The 22,674-nt window shown below is 54.4% G+C and overlaps 1 protein-coding gene across 8 annotated transcripts in view; it reads left to right on the forward strand.

The window, feature by feature from the left end:
• MGRN1 (mahogunin ring finger 1) overlaps positions 1-22,674 on the forward strand; it is a 66,310-nt gene that overhangs the window by 13,309 nt on the left and 30,327 nt on the right. For all 8 annotated transcript variants that reach the window (XM_026447561.1, XM_026447563.1, XM_026447562.1 and 5 more), the window contains exons 2-5: positions 10,890-11,008; positions 12,479-12,567; positions 13,190-13,336; positions 17,815-17,932. In XM_026447561.1, the coding sequence (XP_026303346.1) occupies positions 10,890-11,008; positions 12,479-12,567; positions 13,190-13,336; positions 17,815-17,932 (473 nt within the window). The remainder of the gene's footprint in view (positions 1-10,889; positions 11,009-12,478; positions 12,568-13,189; positions 13,337-17,814; positions 17,933-22,674) is intronic.

Raw genomic sequence — 22,674 nt, forward strand, 5'->3', positions numbered from 1 at the left:
CTGCGGCTCGGGCGGTGGTTTGCTGCGGCTCGGGCGGTGGTTTGCTGTGGCTCCTCTGCTGAATCCGTTGAACCCGTCTGTGCTCTCAGATGGCCTGTGCTTGGCCTTTCACCCGTGTTCTTGGGAGGCCTTGCCGCGTCCCTAGCCTCCCGCCCTTCCAAGGTTGGCTCGTTTCAGTGATTTGTAACGTCCCTGTTTTCCTCTCGCGGATGTCTGGTGGTGTTCATTGCACACTGTGTACCACCAGATATTGACAAGGTGCGAGAGACAAAAGGGGGCCCCAGAAGGCTTCTTGGCTGACTCTGTGGCCTGTATGGAAGGGACAGGGTTGTCCCCTTCCCCTGGCCATCCCCGAGACAGCCTCTGACCTATGGCCTTGTGGTTTTGGTTTTTCTCAGCCGTAAAGGATGACAGACATACGTATTCTCCTGCCTTGAGGCATGTGTGGAGGGGATCGAAGCTGCGGGGAACGCCTAGAGGCCTCCCCAGGAAGGGATTGTGCAGTTTTCATTTCTGTGGCTGTTCCCTCCCTGTCCAGCTCGCCGGACACCTGCAGGCCAGCCAGAGTCCGAATGCTTTGGGCAGGGAGGCACTGAACTGCTGGGTTCCAGTCCCGTGGGGGAGACAGTAAACCAGGGGAGAAGGATGCCTTTGCTTTAGCCGTGTTTGAGGACTGCTGTGAGGCCCTGGGTCCTTGAGTGTGTTGGTTCCACAGAGCCGGGATTTTCAGGACAATCTTGGCACTCTGTGGCGTCTGTTGGGCTCTGTGAACCCACGGGAGGATTTTCAGCCATTCTACTGGGGAAGCCCCTTGCGTGTGGCTCTTTGTGTGTGAACAGGGCCCATTGTCACTGGCGGTGACACCACTGACTCCTGTCCCCGTGTTCCCCCGGCTGCAGGAGGGGAGGTGCCCAGCACAGAGGCTGAGACACAAGTGGCCTCTGGAGTCGGGGTGTGCGCCCCACCTCTGCCGCTGATGAGCTTGGGGGCTTTGGCTGAGCTTCGTTTCCCGCCTGGAAAGTGGGGGCCTTGCCTGCCCCTCTCTCCTTGCAGCCAGCAGGAAAGAGAGTGAAGGTGCTGACCTCAGCCAGTGTGGAGGGAGAGCCCGGTGGGTGCTGTTCCACCTGCGTTCTTTCACCTCCACAGCTGCCTTCCCACTTCTCATCACAGTCTCCTTTTCTTCTCCACCCCCTCGGCAGCTCTGCCCGCTCCTCTTGGTCCTGAGCTTGTGCACAAATGTACGCAGCACATGCATGCACACACCACGTGCACACAGGTGCGCCACTTTTCTTGAGGCAAAAGAAAAGGCTGGCCCTGCCCCTAACACTTCCCCAGGCCTGGTCCCTTCTTCCTGCCCTGTCAGGGACCTAGAGTCTCCTTTCCGTGTTTCTTCTCCACGTGTGGATATCCATGTGTGAGCAACAGAGTTGCTTTTTTGAGACAGAGTCACTCTGTTGCTTGGGCTGGAGTGCAGTGGCCCAATCATAGCTCACTGCGACCTCAAATTCCTGGGCTCACATGGTCCTCCTGCCTCAGCCTCTTGAGTGGCTGGAACTACAGGCACCACTGTGCCTGGCTACTTTTTTTTTTTTTTTGAGACAGTTTTTTCCTCTTGTTGGAAATGTAATGGCACAACCTCCACCTCCCGGGTTCAAGCGATTCTTCTCACTCAGCCTGCCAAGTAGCTGGGATTACAGGCTTGAACCACCGCGCCTGGCCTAATTTTGTATTTTTATTAGAGACAGGGTTTCTCCATGTTGGTCAGGCTGGTCTCAAACTCCCAACCTCAGGTGATCCGCCTGCCTCGGCCTCCCAAAGTGCTGGGATTACAGGTGTGAGCCATCATACCTGGCCATTTTTTGTAGAGACGTGGGTCTTATCACGTTGCCCAGGCTGGTCTGGTACTCCTGGCTTCAAGCCATCTTGCCTGCCTTGGCCTCCCAAAGTGCTGGGATTATAGGCGTGAGCCACCGCGGGCGGCCCTGGATTCCCTGTGAGGTGTTTCCGGTTCTTCCCAGTTGGTCTTGTCTCCTGCAGGTGTGGGTTGTTGTCTGCCCCGTGTTGATCAGGTGGATCCCGCTTCTAACTGCTGGGGGGGTGGGTCCATCCTGTAACCCTGCACTGTCGAGCGTTTCCCTATCTGTGAGCATGTGACTGGGTTCCAATTTTTTTTTTTAAAGACCGTCTTGCTGTGTCACCCAGGCTGTTGTGCAGTGGCGCGATCTCAGCTCATTGCAACCTCTGCCTCCCGGATTCGAGTGATTCTTCCATCTCAGCCTCCTGAGTAGTGGGGATTACAGGCATGAGCTGAGTTTTGTATTTTTTAAATTTATTTATTTTTGAGACGGACTCATCTTCTGTCGCCTAGGCTGGAGTGTAGTAGTGTGATCGCTGCTCACCACAACCTTTGTCTCCTGAGTTTAAGCGATTCTCCTGCCTCAGCCTTCTGAGTAGCTGGGATTACAGGTGTGCACCCGCTAATTTTGTGTGTGTGTGTGTGTGTGTGTGTTTAGTAGAAATAGGGGTTTCACTTTGTTGCCAGACTGGTCTTAAACTCCTGACCTTGTGATCCACCCACCCCGGCCTCCCAAAGTGTTGGGATTATAGACGTGAGCCAACATGCCTTGCTCTAATTTTTGTATCTTTAGTAGAGACAGTTTTCCTTGTTGGCTAGGCTGGTCTTGAACTCCTGACCTCTGACCTCAAGTAATTTGCGCGCCCTGGCGTCTCAAAGTGCTGGGATTACAGGTGTGAGTACTGTGCCTGGTGGATTCTAATTTTTAATGCTTGATTTTTTTTTTTAAATATGGAGTCTCGCTCTGTTGCCTAGGCTGTAGTGCAGTGGCTTGATCAGGGTTCATTGAAGCCTTGACCTCCCAGGCTCAAGTGATCCTTCCTCCTCAGCCTCCCGAGTAGCTCTGACTGCAAATATGCATCACCATGCCAACTAATTTGTTTTGTTTTGAGACAGAGTCCCACTCTGTCACCCAGGCTAGAGTGCAGTGGCACAATCTTGACTCACTGCAGCCTCTGCCTCCCAAGTTCAAGCGATTCTCGTGCCTCAGCCTCCTGAGTAGCTGGGACTACAGGTGCACACCACCATTGATGACTAATTTTTGTATTTTTAGTAGAGATGGGATTTCACCATGTTGGCCAGGCTGATCTTGAACTCCTGACCACAAGTGATCTGCCCGCCTTGGCGTCCCAGAGTGCTGGGATTACAGGCATGAGCCACTGCACCTGGCCTAATTTTGTATTTTTGGTTGAGATGGGGTTTTGCCATGTTGCCCAGGCTGGTCTGGAACTCCTGGGCTCAACTGAACCTCCCACCTTGGCCTCCCAAAGTGGTAGAATTATAGGCATGAGCTCCTGTGCCTGGCCTTGCTTGATTTTTTTTTTTTTTTTTTTTTTTTTGAGACCGAGTCTCTCTCATTGCAACCTCCACTTCCCAGGTTCAAGCAATTCTGCCTCAGCCCCTCACAAGTACCTGGGACCACAGGTGCGTGCCATCACGCCTGGCTAATTTTTTGTATTTTTAGTAGAGACAGGGTTTCACCGTGTTAAGCAGGATGGTCTTGAGCTCCTCACCTTGTGATCCACCCGCCTTGGCCTCCCAAAGTGCTGTGATTGCAGGCGTGAGCCACAGTGCCCAGCCTGCTTGAATTTTTATTGCTTGAAAATCTTTGTTTTTTTTTTTTTTGAGACAGAGTCTCACTCTTTTGCCTAGGCTGGAGTGTAGTGGCATGATCTCGGCTCACTGCCAGCTCTGCCTCCCAGGTTCATGCCATTCTCATGCCTCAGCCTCCCGAGTGGCTGGGATTACAGCCGCCCACCACCATGTCCAGCTAAGTTTTTGTATTTTTAGTAGGGACGGGGGTTTCACCGTGTTAGCCAGGATGGTCTCGATCTCCTGACCTGAGGTGATCCATCCACCTCGGCCTCCCAAAGTGCTGGGATTACAGGTGTGAGCCACCGCGCCTGGGAAATATCTTGTATTGATCATATTGTGTGTCTGCAACCAAAATATGCACATCAATTGAAATTAGAATTTTGAAAAATTGTGCATCATCATAAGCTGTGAGGAATTTTTGATGGTTTGAATGGCCATTACTAATACCCAACTGATCAAACAAATATTACAGTTTTTATCGGTAACAAGTAGAAATACTAAAAGACATTGGAAGTATATTTCTTGAGTAGGTGGGTTCCTTTTTCTCTGGTTAATTCATACATTCACCATTGGAGATAAGCTATTGCTAAAATGATACAGATTTCAGCCTCAATTCTAGTTCTTTATTTGTTTTTTCTTTTTCTTTTTTTTTTTGAGATGGAGTCTTGCTCTGTTGCCTAGGCTGGAGTGGAGTGAGGTGGTGCAATCTCAGCTTGCTGCAACCTCCGCCTCCCAGGTTCAAGCAATTCTCCTGTCTCAGCCTCCTGAGTAGTTGGGATTAGAGGCATGCACCACCACTCCTAGCCTTTTTTTTTTTTTTTGTATTTTTTGTAGAGATGGGGCTTTACCATGTTGGCCAGGCTGGTCTAGAACTCCTGACCTCAAGTGGTCCACCTGCCTCAGCCTCCCAAAGTGCTGGGATTACAGGTGTGAGCCACCATGCTCAGACCCTCAATTCTAGTTCGTTCTTTCTTTCTTTTTTTTTTTTTTTTGAGACAGAATCTTGCTCTGTGACTAGGCTGGAGTGCAGTGGTGTGATCTCGGCTCACTGCAACCTCTGCCTCCTGGGTTCAAGCGATTCCACTGCCTCAGCCTTCTGACTACAGCATGCATCACCATGCCCGGCTAATTTTTTGTATTTTAGTAGAGACAGGGTTTCATCATGTTGGCCAGATGGTCTCGATCTGCTGACCTCGTGATCCACCCACCTTGACCTCCCAAAGTGCTGGGATTACAGGCTGAGCCACCATGCCCGGCCTTTTTTTCTTTCTTCTTCTTTTTTCCTTTTTGATATGGAGTATCACTCTTGTTGCCCAGGCTGGAGTGCAATGGCGCAATCTCAGCTCACCACAACATTTGCCTCCTGGGTTCAAGCGCTTCTCCTGACTAAGCCTCCCAAGTAGCTGGGATTACAGCCATACACCACCACGCCCGGGTAATTTTGTATTTTTAGTAGAGATGGGATTTCTCCATGATGGTCAGGCTGGTCTCAAACTCCTGACCTCAGGTGATCCACCTCTCTTGGCCTCCCAAAGTGCTGGGATTATAGGTGTGAACCACCGCACCTGGGCTAGTTCTGTTTTTTAAGTTGAGAAACCTTGATAACATGAATTAGATAGGAATTAGCAAGATTTTTATGTAACAATAGTATCTAATTCCAAGTTGCTTGCCAAAAATTGACATAAAAACCTAGTATAAAAAATATTCATCACCTCACAACTGAAGTCCTTCTAGTTGTTAATAAGTTTTATTGAAATGAAATTCACTTACCATCAGGGTCACCTTTTCGAAGTGTACAAGTCAGTGATTTTTGGTATATTCAGTCAAGCCACCATTACCTTGATCTCATTCTAGAACATGGTTCCAGTTTTGTGATATTACAACTATTGCTTTAACAGCACCCTTCTTCCTTGTCTCTAATCTTTTAAAAATAATTTTTCTTATTGTGGAAATGATACACGTTAATTGTAGAAAACTTACTTTTATTTATTTATTTTATTTTATTTTATTTTTTTGAAATGGAGTCTCACTGTCGCTCAGGCTGGAGTGCACTGGCGCGATCTCTGCTTACTGCAAGCTCCACCTCCCGGGTTCACGCCATTCTCCTGCCTCAGCCTCCCGAGTAGCTGGGATTACAGGCTCATCCCACCACGCCCGGCTAATTTTTTGTATTTTTAGTAGAGATGAGGTTTCACCATGGTCTCGATGTCCTGACCTCGTGATCCGCCCTCCTTGGTCTCCCAAAGTGCTGGGATTACAGGCGTGAGCCACTGCGCCTGGCCAAAAACTTAATTTTAAAAAGATACAGGAAAAAATTAATAATCACTTATTACGTATGCAGGTGTTTTAGTTTGTAGTGTTTGTTTCTCTGAAGTTATTTATACACATATGTGTGTGTGTACATACATATATATAGAGAGAGAGAGGGTCTTGCTTTGTTGCCCAGGCTGGAGTGCAGTGTGGTGTGATCATGGCTCACTGCAGCCCCGAACTCTTGGGGTCAAGCGATCTTCCTGTCTCAGTGAGTATCCTGAGTAGCTAGGACTACAGGCATGCGCCGCCATGCTTAGCTATTTTTTTTTTTTTTTTTTTTTTGAGGCGCAGTCTCGCTCTGTCACCCAGGCTGGAGTGCAGTGGTGCGATCTCTGCTCACTACAAGCTTCGCCTCCTGGGTTCACGCCATTCTCCTGCCTCAGCCTCTGGAGTAGCTGGGACTACAGGCGCCCGCCACCACGCCTGGCTAATTTTTTGTATTTTTAGTAGAGACGGGGTTTCACCATGTTAGCCAGGATGGTCTCCATCGCTTGACCTCGTGATCCTCCTGCCTTGGCCTCCCAAAGTGCTGGGATTACAGGCATGAGCCACCACGCCCGGCCCCATGCCTAGCTAATTTTTAAGAATTTTTTTGTAGAGACATGGTCTCCGTATGTTGCCCAGGCTGGTCTTGACCTCTGGGGCTCAAGTGATCCTCCTGCCTTGATCTTCCAAAGCTCCCAGGCATGAACCACCGGCCCAGCTTAATTACTTTCTCTGAAGTTATTGAAGCTTAAAACTGCATACCGTCAGATCTTAGAGCCTCCCATCTAGAACACCAGGCTGAAAAGTGCTGTGGAGAAGAATAAGGCCGGAAAGGGGAGTGGGAAGGTTGGTCAGCAAGCGGGGGTATTGGGGGCTTGGCAAGTTGTAAAAGGGTGTCAGAAGAGGCCTTGTGGAGAGGGCAGCTTGAGGTGGAGCCGGAGCTCCAGGGAAGAGCTGGATGAGCTGAGGACTCCAGGGCCCCGAGGTGTGAACGGGCCGGGGCTGGCAGAGTGGCCTTGTCTGGGGCCTCGGAGGCTGCAGGGAGACTGGGACCTGCCCGTGTGGCTGGGATGCCAGCAGGGTTTTGAGGGCAGTGGGTCCAGAAACAGACCTGGGGACCCAGGAGATGTGGAGAGACTGGCGAGTGGGCACAGTCACAGGGCAGGTGGTGCCAGAGGCTCTAACCAGGACTGTGACTGTAGAAATGAAGTCGAACTGGGAGCCAGGAGAAGAGAATGACAGTCACTGAGACCACATCTCAGAGATTCGACGTCTCTTTCTGGGTGACTCCTTAAGAATTTAGTGGCTTAGCACAGCACTTACTACCTCACGGTGTGGGTTGTGACTGGGAATGGCTCCGCTGCAGGGCTCTGGCTCAGCATCACTCATGAGTCCTCGCTCAGGCTGTGGCATGGTGGCTCAGGCCTGTAACCCCAGCCCTTTGGGAGGCCAAGGTGGGAGGATTGCTTGTGCCCAGAAGTTTGAGACCAGCCTGGGTAACATAGTGAGACCCCGTGTCTACAAAAAATAAACAAAAATGAGCTAGGCATTGTGCACACCGTGGTCCCAGCTACTTGGGAGGCTGAGGCAGGAGTATTGTTTGAGCTCAGGAGGTCCAAGGCTGCAGTGATCGTGCCACTGCACTCCAACCTCAGTGACAGAGCAAGACCCTGTCTCAAAAAAAAAAAAAAAAAAAAAAAAAGCTGTGGGTGGGCTGTGGTCACCTCAGGGCTTGCCTGGGCATGAAGGGGCTGCCTCCCTGGCTCACAGCCCGGCATGCTGCTGCTGGGTTTAGCAGGAGGCCTCGGGTCCTCCCCACGTGGACTTGTCCATGGGGCTGCTTGGGTGTCCTCACAGCATGGCAGCAGCTTCCCCCAGAGCCTTAGAAGCCATACACCATGTTCACGAAGTCTCACTGGTCACCTGGTCAGCCCTGTTCGGTGTGGGTTCGGTCCACCCAGAGACATGTCAGCTGGGAGGTGAGATGCGTTGGGGGCCCTCGTGGAGGCTGGCCACCTCGCTCATCTTCTGCCTACAGAGAGGAACCTCAGAGGGCTTCTTGGACACAAAGTGGTTGTGCCTTGAAGGTGCCCTAGGAGGAGGTTGGAGCAGAAGGCTTCTGAACCAGGGACCTGTCTCCTGCCTGGGGTCGTGGAGTTCCCGGTGCCTCAGCCTGGAAGGCCTTGCAGGGGCAAGCCCACTCCTGAGTCTCCCTGCAGACCAAGGCTGCCTGGCCTTCTGGACCCCACCGCACTACGTCAGCTCTGGGGAGAGCCTGGAAGGGTGGGGACTCGTCACTGCTAAGGGTGCCCCCAATGATGGGTCCTGGGCTGGTCAGCAGGGCCGCGGGCTTCCCACACCCTCTTGCCATGCTGCTGTGGCCCTTGTCTGCCAGTGGCTAGTGCAGGGGGTTCCCAGCAGCCAAGTCCTTCATGTGGTTTTCATGAACATGGTGTATGTCTTGGAGGTCAGGCAGGTGGCTCTGGGCCGGGCCCTCCCTCAGTCCTGCTCCATGACTTGGGCTTGAGACTGGATGAGCTAAAGGCCGACCAAGCCTGAGACCAGCGTCTGGAGACCACCATGTCCTGAGGAATGGTGTGCCTTGTGGCCCCTGGATCTCCCATAGGCCGTGTGGAAAATTCACCTTTAAAGACTTAGCATATTAAGATGCACTGAAGCTTTCAATGTGGTGGGGCTACTTGCAAGGCCCAGGTGATTGGGGAAGGCATCCTGGGCTCACCTGTACTGCAGGTATTCTTCCTTTTGATTTAAAACCACCACATGGGCTTTGCTCCACCGCTCATCTGCTCTGCACCAATTTCCCTGGCAGCCTCATGGGTGTGTCCTTCCAGAACATTCTCTGTGTATTCACAATTTGTGCTGTGCACATCTCAGTGCGTGCAGTGACCCCTCAGAAAATGATCTTGCAATGTGTTACCTTGTTTTCTTTAACCTGCAAATACTCTGTGACCCAATCCACGTCGGTATGTCTAGATCAGCTTGGTTCCAACAGCGGCGTGATGGTCCATAAAATCAGGCCGTCCCACTTGCTGAAGTAGTCGCCGCTTTATTCTTGTTTTCTGGTCGTCATCACCTCTCAGTGGTCCCTGTTCTGCATGGGGGGTTAGGTGGGGCTGTGGCTCCTGCCCACTGTTCCTGGCAGTCAGGATCAGCTGTGCTCGGCACCTGGCTCTGGGCCACCTCCCTCGGGTGGAGCATCCTGGACTCATGATTGGGGCCCAGCTACTCTTGCTGGCCATGGCTGGGCGAACTGTAACTGGAGCCGTGGTTCTCAGGAAGGACACAGGCCATGCAGGGCCTGAAGGTCTCAGAATTCCCATTGAGGGCCCCGGGAAGGGCCAACCTGGCCTCAGGTGGGAATTCTGAGAAGGAATAGGGATTCTGGGGTCCCCAGTAGGGATTCTGAGAATTCCCGGAAGTCCCTGCACTATGTGAGGTTGAGGACCATGTAGTCTGAGCATCCCTGAAATCTACAGGCCCCTGTGGTCACCTGGCCCTCCTCTCAGGGACTGTGTGCTGGGAGAAACGGGGCTGGATCTGGGTGTCAGGTCAAGAATCCAGGCCATACTCTCAGTGTTCCTCGGCAGGGCTCTGAGTGCAAGTCTCTGAGGCTGCCCAGCTGTTCATCCCCTCCTCATAGGAGAAGCGCAGATCTCGTGCCTAAGTGTGCCAGGGTGCTGATGGGTGCTGCCTGCAGCCTACCGCCCTCACGCGGGAGTCAGACTGAACGAACTAGTCCAGATCCACAGAGATTTTAAACCGGGCTTGATGCTGACATGGAAAGTACACAGGGCTCAGATTTGGGGGTGGGGTGACTTAGTCTGGGGTCAGGGAATGTGTAAGGATTTCTTGGGGTGGCTGTGACAAATGACCTCTAACCGTGGCTTACGATGCAGAAATGTATTCTTTCACGGTCATGGAGGCACATGTCAGAAACCAAGCTGTCAGCAGAGCCACGCTCCCTGAAGGCACTGGGGGAGGATTCTTCCTTACCTCTCCCCACTCCTGGGGCCCCAGGCACTCCTTGTCATCCCTGGGCTTGTGGCCGCATCACTCCAGTCTCTGCCTCTGTCTTCCCTTGGTCTTCCCTTCGTACGAGTCTACATCCACACCTCCCTCTTCTCCTTCTGTTAAGAACCAGTCACTGGATTTAGAGCCCTTCAATCCAGTATGACCTCATCTTAGCTTCATTACATCTGCAAAGACCCTAATTCCAAATAAGGTCACATGCGCAAGTAGGGGGTGGATGTGGGGTAGGACCCGAACTTGTCTTCATCGGGAACACAGCTCAGGCCACCACAGAAGAAAGTGGTGTTGGAGCTGGGGGCTGACTGACAGGCTGTGAGCAGTGAGGAGCCGTCTAGGTAAGGGTGTTGAGGCTGGCAGTGTGGGGAGGTCAGGAGGCCACTTTGGAAGGCCCGAGGCCAGGTGGCCGAGGCAGAAGGTGTGGGGGACGCCCGCTGGCCTGTCTGTACCAGCTCCCCTGAGGTGGAGCCTTTCTCAGGACTGGGCTTCTTGGCCATCAGATGTTACCACATCTGTGTTCAGACTCAGAGTCTATAACTGTGTTTCCAGGCTGGGCGCTGTGGCTCACACCTGTAATCCCAGCACTTTGGGAGGCTGAGGCGGGCGGATCACTTGAGGCCAGGTGTTGGAGACCATCCTGGCCAACATGGTGAAACCCCGTCTCTACTAAGAATACAAAAATTAGCCGGGCATGGTGGCACGTGCCTGTAATCCCAGCTACTCGGGAGGCTGAGGCAGAGAATCGCTTGAACCCAAGGGGTGGAGGTTGCAGTGAGCCAAGATTGCGCCATTGCACTCCAGCCTGGGTGACAGAGCAAGACTCCGTCTCAGAAGCAAAAAACCAATCTATAATCGTGTTTCCTTTTTTAAACAGGAAACTACTTTGCTTCGCACTTCTTCATGGGAGGAGAGAAATTTGACACCCCTCACCCTGAAGGTTACCTCTTTGGAGAGAACATGGACCTGAACTTCCTGGGCAGCCGCCCAGTCCAGGTGGGTCTGGACAGGGCTCTCATTGGGCTGCGGAGGTGGGAGGCCCCTGTCCCCAGCGGTCTGCATCCCAGCCATGAGGGCAGACGGGCACCAAATCACCCTTAAACGGGGCAGAGCTCCTGACAGGGTTCCAGTTGATCTTGGGTGTAGACATGTGCCCTGGAATGGGTTGTGTCTGGGTGCTGCCCCTTAGAGGCCAGATGGCCAGGGGCAGGTCACTGAGAAACAGAGCAGCCATACTGAACGGGTGCGTCTGGGTTGCAACGGCTGCAGAACGTTGTGGATTCGATTCCAGCTTTCTTGGATGAGTTTCTTTAAAAGGAAAAATAGTATTTGCAGACCCCGGGCATTGTTCCTCATGCCTGTAATCCCAGCACTTGGGGAGGCTGAGGCGGGCAGATCACCTGAGGCCAGGAGTTTGAGACAAGCCTGGTCAAAATGGTGAAACCCTGTCTCTGCTAAAAAAAAAAAAAAAAAAATTAGCCGGGTGTGGTGGCACGTGCCTGTAATCCCAGCTACTCAGGAGGCTGAGGTAGGAGAATCACTTGAATCTGAGAGGTGGAGGTTTTAGTGAGCCGAGACTGCGCCGCTGCACTCCAGCCTGGGCAACAAAGTGAGGCTGTCTCAAAAAAAAAAAAAAAAAAATTTGCTTTCCCTACAACAGTGGGCAAGAGACATTGTCCAAAGGAGAGATATAGACAGCTGGCTGATATCTTCCCCTCGTTGCCAGAGGCGGGTACATTCGAATACTGTCATAGTACGCGAGTACTGTGAGCTGTCCGTTTGTTCAGCACACATTTGGCACCTGCTGTGTGCCTAGCACTCTTCCAGGGCCTAGGGCGAAGGCAGACCCTGCCTCTGCTACCTAGTGGGAGTATAGACAGTTAACACAGGACAAATGGGTAGAAGAGAGAAAGGGCAGAAAGGGAGACTCCACTGGAGAGGCCGTGGCTGAACTAAGCCGTGATAGGTGGGAGGGAGCAGAAAGGCAGGGGGCCTGGGAACAGAGGAGGAGGTGAGAGGGTGCAGGCCTTGGGGGACAGGAGGCCGGAGGAGCCACTAAATGTTGTGGGATCTAGGGGCTCAGCCTGGGGCGGGGGTGCTCGTGGGAAGCTTTGAGGATGGAAAGAGTGGGGCCCAAGGAAGGGGCTGAGGTTGCTCCGGACAGTGATGGATGTGGGAAGCCTGGGAGAGCAGATTGGGGATGGGCAGCCCCAGCCTGCAGGAATCGGGCGTTGAGGCTGCCTGGCCGGATTTGCACAGGGTGGTTTGGTCCTGGCTGTTGCATGTGCGGACTGTGTGGCCTGCAGCTTCTACCTGTAAACGAGAACAGCGTACCCACACAGCCTCCAACACGGGAACGAGAGCCCAGGGATACTCGTTGGGGCCGTGGCCGCTGCGCCCGGACCCGTTTTCTGTCCTTGGCCGCTCCTAAGGGAGTCGCCTGCGGCCCTGTGGTTTTCCTCCTAGTTTCCCTACGTCACTCCTGCCCCTCACGAGCCCGTGAAGACACTGCGGAGCCTGGTGAACATCCGCAAAGACTCGCTCCGGCTGGTGAGGTAACCTTCGCCCTGCCCCTGGGGACCCTGTGGCTCTGTGGGGCGCAGCCCGGGGCAGAGGTTCTGGCTTACTGGAGGAAAAGGACAGGTGGGAGGGGCCCCCGTTTCTGCATCCTCCCGTATGGAGTCAGAGGCTGCCCTGGGCTGAGTGAGGGAAAGCGTATGTGGAACGAGCGCCATTTAGCCAGGGCTTCTCAGCTGTGCCTCACAGGGACCCTGGGCAGTGTCTGGAGGCAGCCACGTGGGGTGCCCTGGCATCTCAGGTGGGTGCTAGGGGTGCTGACTTCCCGCCATGCACAGGACGGCCCCCCCACTGCCAGGAATGACCCAGCACCAGATTTCAGTAGGTTCAGAAACTGCTTAAACCGACTAGACTTGAGGCATCTGGGAGTGCCTCTGAACCAAAAGCATGTACCCCGTCTTCTGTGGGCGGGAAGAAGGAGAGGCAAGCCCTGGACCATTGGGCTTTCGTGTCCAAATAGGAAACGGCCCCCAAGTCTACTGGAGAAGTGGGCTGTGTCCACAAAGCTGCCTCCACGGCCCCTCAGCCTGGCAGGGCAGGAGGCAGCCTTCGCAGATGTGGCCTCTGATCCGCTGCCTCTCTCTCCACCGCCTGGGGTAGGTACAAAGACGACGCTGACAGCCCCACTGAGGACGGCGACAAGCCCCGGGTGCTTTACAGCTTGGAGTTCACTTTCGATGCTGATGCCCGCGTGGCCATCACCATCTACTGCCAGGCGTCGGAGGAGTTCCTGAACGGCAGGGCAGTGTGAGTCCCACAGCCAACTGGCACCAGCTGGGCTGGGGGTCCCCGGACTCCTTGGGGAGGCTTCTGTCTGCCTTAGTAACCAGAGGGAGAAAACCAAACCATGCTCTCTTACCATACTCCCAGGACTTTACCACCATGTGAGGGGTGTCTCCCACCCCAGGGACTCCCCTCTTCTCTGCGGGAACCAGCTGGAGTCCTGTGACTCGTTTCAGTTCTGATGCTGCCTGGAGTTTGTGCAGCACATTGAGGGCCCAGTCCCACAAGACTGCCCCACTTCAGACGTCAGTCATAAGCCCCCACTGCCGCCTGAACTTCTCACCAACCAGCCGTGAATCAGGCTCCCACAACCCATTCCTCAGGCTTGATCAGTTGCTGATGTGGCTCACAGAATTCAGGGAAACACTTGGCTGATGTTTGTTGGTTGATTATAAAGGATCCAGATGAAGAGGTTCACAGGGCAAGGTGTGGGGAAAGGGGTGGTGCGTGCCACCTTCGTATTCACCAACCCGGAAGCTGTCCCGAAATCCCCATATTTCAGGGCTTTTTCCGGAGGCTTCATCACGTAGGCAGGATTGATGATGAACTCTGTCTTCAGCCCCCATCCCCTCCCTGGAGGATGGGGCTTGGCTGAAATTCAGTTCCAGGTTTTTTTATTTTTTTGAGACGGAGCCTCACTCTGTTGGTCAGGCTGGAGTGCAGTGGCGCGATCTCGACTCACTGCAACCTCCGCCTCCCAGGTTTAAACGAATCTCCTGCCTCAGCCTCCTGAGTAGCTGGGACTACAGGCATGCACCAGCACGCTTGGCTAATTTTTGTGTTTTTAATAGAGAATGGGGGGTTTGTCGTGTTGGCCTGGATGGTCTTGATGTCTTGACCTCATGATCCGTCCATCTCGGCCTCCCAAAGTGGTTTTGTTTGTTTTTGAGACGGAGTTTCACTCTTGTTGCCCAGGCTGGAGTGAAATGGCGCGATCTCGCTCACTACAATCTCCGCCTCCCAGGTTCAAGTGCTTCTCCTGCCTCAGCCTCCCGAGTAGCTGGGATTACAGGCATGTGCCACCGTGCCCTGCTAGTTTTGTATTTTCAGTAGAGACAGGGTTTCTCCATGTTGGACAGGCTGGTCTCGAACTCCCGACCTTAGGTGATCCACCTGCCTTGGCCTCCCAAAGTGCTGGGATTACAGCCGTGAGCCACCAGCCCAGCCTGCCTGGCCCAGGTTTTTGTTTGTTTTTCCTTAGGCGCTCTTAGATGACATTTCCAAGTTTCTAATCATGGCTTGGTCTTTCTGGCGGCCAGCCCCATACAGGAGCCAAGAGTCACCTCATTGACACGTAAGACACTCCTGCCACCCAGGAAATTCCAAGGGTTTGGAGTTCTGTGTCAGGAGCAAAGATCAAGGACCAAATAACAGAACAAAAGAGGCTCGTAGCACGCCTGTCACTCAGGAAATGACAGGGGTTTTAGAGGAGTCTGTGTCAGGAACTGGGGCCAGGACCAAATATTTATTTTTTATTGTGTCACAATTACATATTTGCACTTTCAGAGGTTTTATTTGAAGTAAGGGTCCTTCTGGCCCTGAAAGTTTGAAATGTGCAACTTCAGCAGGAGCTGGCAGGACCACCTCCAGGATACAAAGGCACATCTGCCCCAAGTGGCTTTAGGGACAGGCAGGAGTGTACCCCCCACCTTCCTGCATTGGAGCACACTGCTCAGTGGTCAGCTTTGCATCTGGCAATAGGGTGTGGTTGAGAGCCTAGCCTTTGAATGCTGTCCCTACTGAGTGGCTTGGAGCACGTGACTGCTTGTGCCTCTGTGTCCTCAGCTGGAAATGTGGGTGGGTGGTGTGAGGAGGGGACCATGTGTCCTGTGCACAGCCCCTCATGTGACAAATGCTCCTGAAAGGAGCCTGAGTGCTCGAGCTGAGGGGCTGGTGGAGATGACTCGTGGGCTTCTGAGGGAACCTGCCACCAGGTGAGGCCGCCCTTGGGCTCTGGCCCTGGGCTCCCCGGCAGCCAGGGCTCTTCCTGTGGACCAGCACTTGGGGGAGGAACAGGTCCCTTTTTCTATACTTTGTTCTTTGAGGCTCTACCTTGCCCTGGCACTTGATTTTATATATATATATATATATATATTTTTTTTTTTTTTTTTTTTTGAGATGGAGTCTCGCTCTGTCACCCAGGCTGGAGTGCAGTGGCGTGATCTCAACTCACTGCAACCCCCGCCTCCCGGGTTCACACCATTTTCCTGACTCAGCCTCCCAAGTAGCTGGGACTACAGGCACCCACCACCTCGCCCAGCTAATTTTTTGTATTTTTAGTAGAGACGGGGTTTCACCGTGTTAGCCAGGATGGTCTCGATCTCCTGACCTCATGATCCTCCCACCTTGGCCTCCCAAAGTGCTGGGATTACAGGCATGAGCCACTGCGCCCAGCACAGATTATATTTCTTTAATGACACCAGAAATGCATGCCTGTGTGCTATGACAGGCATGGAGTTACTGGGTATAGGAGCATTTGGAGTGACCAGGGCAGGCCCCTCTGTCCCCTTCTTGCATCCCACTGCTTGGGGTTGAGTGTGTGACACCCATGGGGCCTGGTGCCCTCCTCGGGCCTGGCCGACATGGTGGAGGAGCTGGGGTTCTGGGGAGGTGTCCGGGGGCTGCTACAAATAGGGTGTGCGCTGAGGTCACAGGCCAGTGTGAGTGAGTTGTCTGCCCCCTGCCCCCCAGCGCTCAGGGGTTGGGTAACCAGCTCGGGTGCGCTTGAAGAGAGGGTTCCGCTGCCACCAGAAAGGCTAGAGAGAGCAGAGAAATGCCCTGCCAGCCCTGGCTGGTATCACCCTGTCCTAGACCCCCGGGGGCTAGTGACGAGAGAAATGCCACAGTCCCCCTGTCTCAGGACCTGGCACAAGACCAGGTTCCCCTCCCAGCGGGGATCACAGAGAAAACAGTCCGCTCCTCTCAGGACCTGGTACGAGGCCTGCTTCCCCTCCCAGCAGGGATCACAGAGCAGGAGCAGCTCCAGGACCTGGAGGCCGTGCCCAGGCACCCAGACCTCATCCAGCCTGCCAGTGCTCCATCCGTTTGAGCTGCAGGGCAAGCCACCCTCCCTGCCTTATGACAGGGAAACTGAGGCTCAGAGGGATGTGTGCAGGGCTCCACAGCTCACAGGAGAAAACTGGGGTCTGCCTGAGGGTGGTGTCTTAACTGTGCGTTTTACTGAGGCTGAGCCTGGGCCTCCCCTATAGTGCCTCCTCCCACGCTGGGCTCTGGTGTCCAGGGCAGGCCTCTTCTGCCTTTGTGTGTACAGTGGTGGCCCTCCCCCCGCCTCTGGGCTCGGTGTGCCTTTGTCCAGGAGAGCCAGCCCTGGCCGCAGGCAAGCAGGGCGGTGTGGTGGAGGGAGGGTCTGTGGGTTGTGAATTGGATTCCTGCATGGAGTTTTATCAGACATGAAACTGCTTCAGGCACATGTCTTAGGGATGCACTTGCGCCTGGCCTGTGGCTAAGACATGCAGAAGGGTGTTGGCAAGAGTGAGATATTGGTGACCATCTCAGGAGCCCTGACCGAGTGATAAAACCACAGCAGGACCAGTGTGGTGGTTCACAGGACACAGCCCCAGTGTGTGCGGACACATGAAAGAGCAGTGTTGACGCCTACCGTGTCTGAATGCTGAGGAAGAGAGACCCTCGGTGCGTGTGGCCACCGTTGTGCCTCGCCCCCCGGGAGTGTTATGTGGGTCTCTGCTGGGGCGGAGAACAGGCTGCTGGGAGCAGGCGTGAGGGGTGGGGAAGGAGCATTTTGCACTGTGTGTACTTAAGTACTGTGTTCATTCTAAAAGTAAACACTCAAGCTAGGCGGAGTGATTCACGCCTGTTATCCCAGCACTTTGGGAGGCTGAGGCAGGTGGATCACTTGAGGTCAGGAGTTCGGACCAGCCTGGCCAACATGTCGAAACCCTGTCTGTACTAAAAAAAAATTAGCCTGGCATGATGGTGCACACCTGTAATCCCAGATACTCTGGAGGCTGAGGCAGGAGGAGCACTTGATCTCGGGGGCCAGAGGTTGCAGTGAACTGAGATCATGCCGCTGCACTCCAGTCTGGGTGACAGAGCAAGACTCTTACCTCAAAAAAAAAAAAAAAAAAAAAAAAAAAAAAGAGTAAACCAGCCTAGCACCCCATCGAAAGGAAAAGCACAGCCGCACTGGGGGATGTGGCAAAGGGATTGGGCGGGTGTGGGCTCTGGAAGAATCGTAGCCGGGCCTGACGTGGGCAGAGCTGCATGGTGAGCAGAGAGGCTGTGGTGGAAGGCCCTGGAAGGGTGAGGGCCACGTAGTCATGTAGGCTGTTTGCTGTCCCCCACAAGAGAGGGTCCCCAAAAGACAGATGTCTGCATCCCTGCCAGCTTTCAGTGTGGGAGGGACGGACATGGAGGGCCCTCGTCCTGCTGCAGTCTCACTGCCTGCTCTCGGCTCCCCGCAGATACAGCCCCAAAAGTCCCTCACTACAGTCCGAGACCGTCCACTACAAGAGAGGGGTGAGCCAGCAGTTCTCCCTGCCCTCCTTCAAGATCGACTTCTTGGAATGGAAGGATGACGAGGTAATCCTGGCTGGGCTCCTCCTTGCCCTTTGCTACTTCTCTCGAATTCTCTCCTCTCGGGGATGGGGCCAGCGCAGTGGGACCTGTGTGTTTGGGTTCCTCCGGCTTCATAAGGCCTGGGAATGGCTACCCCAGTCTTTGTGCTCGGGCAGACGTGCAAATGGACTGGAGCAAGGCCTGGGCCACATGCTGGCGGAGCCAGGGGACCAGAGGCCAACCAGGCAGCCACACTCAGAGGTTCAGACACTGGAGTTTGGGGAGGCGTGAAGAATGGGGCTCCCTTTGCCAGCTGCAGCAATGCAGGGTCTGTTCACACCAGGTGGTGTTCCTTCAAACTTTTTTTTTTTTTTTGAGACGGAGTCTTGCTCTGTTGCCCAGGCTGGAGTGCAGTGGCCGGATCTCAGCTGACTGCAACCTCCGCCTCCCGGGTTCACGCCATTCTCCTGCCTCAGCCTCTCGAGTAGCTGGGACCACAGGCGCCCGCCACCTCGCCTGGCTAATTTTTTGTATTTTTAGTAGAAACAGGGTTTCACCGTGTTAGCCAGGATGGTCTTGATCGCCTGACCTCATGATCTGCCCATCTCGGCCTCTCAAAGTGCTGGGATTACAGGCTTGAGCCACTGCGTCCGGCCTCCTTCAAACTTTTTAACCTTACTTTTGTTTAAAATCTTGGTGCAGACGTCTCTTTTTTTTTTTTTTGAGATGGAGTCTCAGTCTGTTGCCCAGGCTGGAGTGCAGTGGCGCGGTCTTGGCTCACTGCAACCTCTACCTCCTGGGTTCAAGGGATTCTCCTTCCTCAGCTTCCTGAGTATCTGGGATTACAGGCACATGCCACCATGGCCAGCTAATTTTTTGTATTTTTAGTAGAGATGTGGTTTCACTATGTTAGCCCGGATGGTCTTGATCTCCTGACCTCGTGATCCGCCTGCCTTGGCCTTCAAAGTGCTAGGATTACAGGTGTCAGCCACTGTGACCAGCCAAAGCTGCAGACTTCTTTTAATGAGGCCTTTTGTAGGTTGTGGCTTAAGTGGCTGCTTTGCTAGTTTTCGCTCCTAGGCCCCTCTCTAGCTTTCGGTCAAAGCTGTATCCTCCTTCCTTCTCCCTTTGCCTTGTTTTCCAGCGTCCATGTGGTCTGTAGCTTGCAAAGACCCTGGTCCAAGGGGGTTCCTGTGTAACACGAGTATAGACCTCGTGTGGCCAGGCACGGTGGCTCACGCCTGTCATCTCAGCACCTTGGGAGGCTGAGGCAGGCGGATCATGAGGTCAGGAGATCGAGACCATCCTGGCTAACACGGTGAAACCCCATCTCTACTAAAAATACAAAAAATTAGCCGGGCGAGGTGGCGGGCGCCTGTAGTCCCAGCTACTCAGGAGGCTGAGGCGGGAGAATGGCGTGAACCCGGGAGGCGGAGCTTGCAGTGAGCCGAGATCGAGCCACTGCACTCCAGCCTGGGCGACAGAGCGAGACTCCGTCTCAAAACAAAACAAAACAAAAAACAGTATAGACCTTGTGGGTCCTAGGTCCGAGGCCAGGAGGAGACATTGACCACATGCCCTCCTAGGAGGCCCCATGAGCTGACTTATGCTGGGGCCAGTCCTGTGGCTTCTCTCTTCCTGACCTGCAGCCAGTCTCTGTAAAAAGCCTCCCTTGTCCTTGCATTAAAAATAAAACAAGCCAGGTGTGGTGGCTCTTGCCTGTAGTTCCAGGACTTTGGGAGGCTGCGGTGGAAGGATCATTTAAGGCCAGGAGTCTGAGACCAGCCTGAGTAAAACCTTGTCTCTATGAAAAATACAAAAATCAGCTTAGTGTGATGGATTAGTATTCGCCTGTAGTCTCAGCTACTGAGGAGGCTGAGGTGGGAAGATCGCTTGAGCCTGGGAGATGGAGGTTGCAGTGAGCCATGATGATGCCACTGCACTTCAGCCTGGGTGACAGAGCGAGACCCTGTCTCAAAAGTGAAAGTACCTGCGAGTGGGGGACCACCAGGTTGTCTAAGGAGGGGTGAATCGGCCCAGGTTGGAAACCGAACAGATCAAAACTCCCATGCTGAGGAGTAGTGGGATTGTACCTTTGAATAGCCATTGCAACAGCCTGAGCAACATAGTGAGACTCCGTTTCTTGGGAAGGTAAAAAAAAAAAAGGTAAAATAAATGTCTCCCCAGACTCCCTTGGGTGGGCGGAGTCTCTGTCCTCTCCCAGCATCACCGGTGTGGACCCTGCACGCTGCTCTCGCGTGTGGCTGTGGGTGCTGTGTGGTGTGTGTGCTGAACTCTGGGGAGTGGGAGTTTGGGGGTGTCTGTGCTCCCTGTTTGTTTCATGTTCCCTGGGGTCCCTCCCCCAGCCCCTCCGCTCTGGGGAGCCCCAGTCTCCATGCCCTGTGAGCCATGGTTTGCAGGTGAGGTGGTTGGGGGAGGGAGTGGTCACTGTGGCCAGCTTCCTGAGGGTTCAGGGCCCGGAGAGGGTTGGAACCACCCTAGTTGTCCTTGTCCGTACCTCTGTCCCGGACTTGGCACTGGACCCGCCGGGGGCCCTTAGGTGAGGGTTTGCTGAGTAAGCTGAATGAACGCCCGTGTGCAGTGTAGCCCTGGCTGGTCCGTGGATGGCCATGAGTCAGCACACATCAGGGACAGCTGCTGCCGTGGGGCCTTCGAGGTGCTGTCTTTGTCAGGACTTCTGTGGATGGAAGTGACAGAAAAACTCTCGGGTTTGTTTAAGAAAAGTAGAGACTTACTGGTGTAGATTCAGAGAAGACTGGGTGACCTGAGGTTTCTTCCAGGGACTGTGTCATCAGGGCGGGGATCTCTGTGGCTTAGCCTCCCACCTCCCTCAGCTAGCCCTGTTCTCAGCGAGTGCCCTGCGGGCCAGCGCGTGGCCATCCGGCTGGGTCTAGAGGTGCTTGGAGGCCGTGCGCCTTCTCTTTGTGGCCCCACTTGGGGCGGGGGCCTCCTGCCTGCAGCCAGGCCACAGAGACCTGGAGTAGGAGGGAGACACTTTCCCAGAGAGAACCTGAGGGGCTCAGATGCTGGGCCAGACGTGCCTTAGCGTCGTTAAGAGCACAGCTGCAAGGACAGGCCACAGGGGTGCCCAGCGTGGCTGCACTGGCCTTGCCCAGGAGCGGAGAGGACATGTGTGGAGGGGCTGGGGGCCCGCTTTGGTTCTGCTGCTTTCTCTCTCTAGAGCGTTAGGCCAGTTCTGCAGCTCTGTGAGCCTGGGTTTGCCCTTCTGCAGACGGGCTGGAAGCAGTCCCTCACAGGGTGGCCATGAGGGGTCCGTGATCAGCATGCAAAGGGCTTTCCCCGGGGTGCCCACTGTAAACCCCAGTCTGCCAGCCGGCTAGTGGGAGGCAAGGCTACAGCTACCATCGTGCACGCCTCCCCAGACCGTTGGTTTTTATTCCACACCAGTAAAGCACTGTCAGCACTGAGTTTCTGCAGTGTGATGAGAAAAAATCACAGCTCACTCAGAGGCTCCTCCGCCAGTGCTGAGGTGCTGGCTGTGTGGATGCATTCCAGGCCTGGGTGGAAGCGCGGGGTGGGCAGGGGCGTGGGGGTGGGCGTGCTCCACAAAGCTCTGCGTACCCTGTCCGGCTCCATCACGTAAAGGAGCGGCTGCCGGTGCGTTAACTCCTCCTTTCCGGGCTTAATGACAGCCCTTGTGGCAGCAGCGTGGGAGCGTTGCCAGGCAACCCTGGGACGATGGCTCCTATGCAGACTCAGTGGAGTGGGCAGGAAACAGGCTCACAAGGGGCCTACAGTCCCAGCATCATCAGCCCCTGACAGGCTCCCCAGGCCAGGGAAGGGAGTGTCCATCCCTCTGGCAAGCCAGGTGTCTGTGGTATCCCTCCGTTGGCTGGGAGCTGGAGGCCTGGCTGGGTCCTGGTGGGTGGGAACATGTGCCCCACCTCCCTGCAGCCTCCCCCGCCGCTTTTTTGAGACAAGGGCTCACTCTGTCTCCCAGGCTGGAGTGCAGTGGCACAAACACAGCTCGCTGCAGCCTCGAACTCCTGGGTTAAGAGATCCTCTCACCTCAACTTTCCCAGTAGCTGGGACTACAGGTGCCACCACTGCTGGCTCTTTTGTTTGTTTGTTTGTTTGTTTGCTTGCTTGGTAGAGACAGAGTTTGACTATGTTGCCTAGGCTGATCTCAAACTCTGGGGCTCCAGCAGTCCTCCTACCTCGGCCTCCCAGAGTGTTGGGATTACAGGCATGAGCCACCATGTCAGGCCCAACAGCCTGCAGCTTTCTGATGTGTGTGGACATTTTCAGAAAGTTCCGGCCCAGGATTGGTCTCCTTGGCCACCTTTCGCACCCTTTTCTGCTTTTGCACCCTCCAGCCCCCTCCCAGAGGAGACTGGGTCGGCTCCCGTTGCCTGGACGCACAGGACTTCTGGGTGCTGGTGTTGACTGTGTGCTCTGCCAGCCACAGCACTTGGAGCCTTGCGTTAGGCATGACTTCCGTTCCATTTTGCCAAATGGGGAAACTGAGGCTCAGGTGAGGGCCTGTTTGTAGTGAATGGGTAAGGAGCTAGACTCATTGCCAGCAGCGCTGACTCTGGCCCCGGGCCGGTGCCCTGCCAGCTCCTGGCTTCACCCTTCCTCGCTAACTGAGACCACGGCACTTCTCAGCCTTCACAGCACAGCCCCCAGCGTCAGTGTCTGTGTCCACCTCTGTCCACGTGTGCGTTGGTGTCCATCCCACGGGACTTGTGGCTGGAGCCTGTGACCCTCCCTCGTGAGATGCA

Source organism: Piliocolobus tephrosceles, chromosome 17 (assembly GCF_002776525.5).
Source record: "Piliocolobus tephrosceles isolate RC106 chromosome 17, ASM277652v3, whole genome shotgun sequence".
Lineage (NCBI taxonomy): Eukaryota > Metazoa > Chordata > Mammalia > Primates > Cercopithecidae > Piliocolobus > Piliocolobus tephrosceles.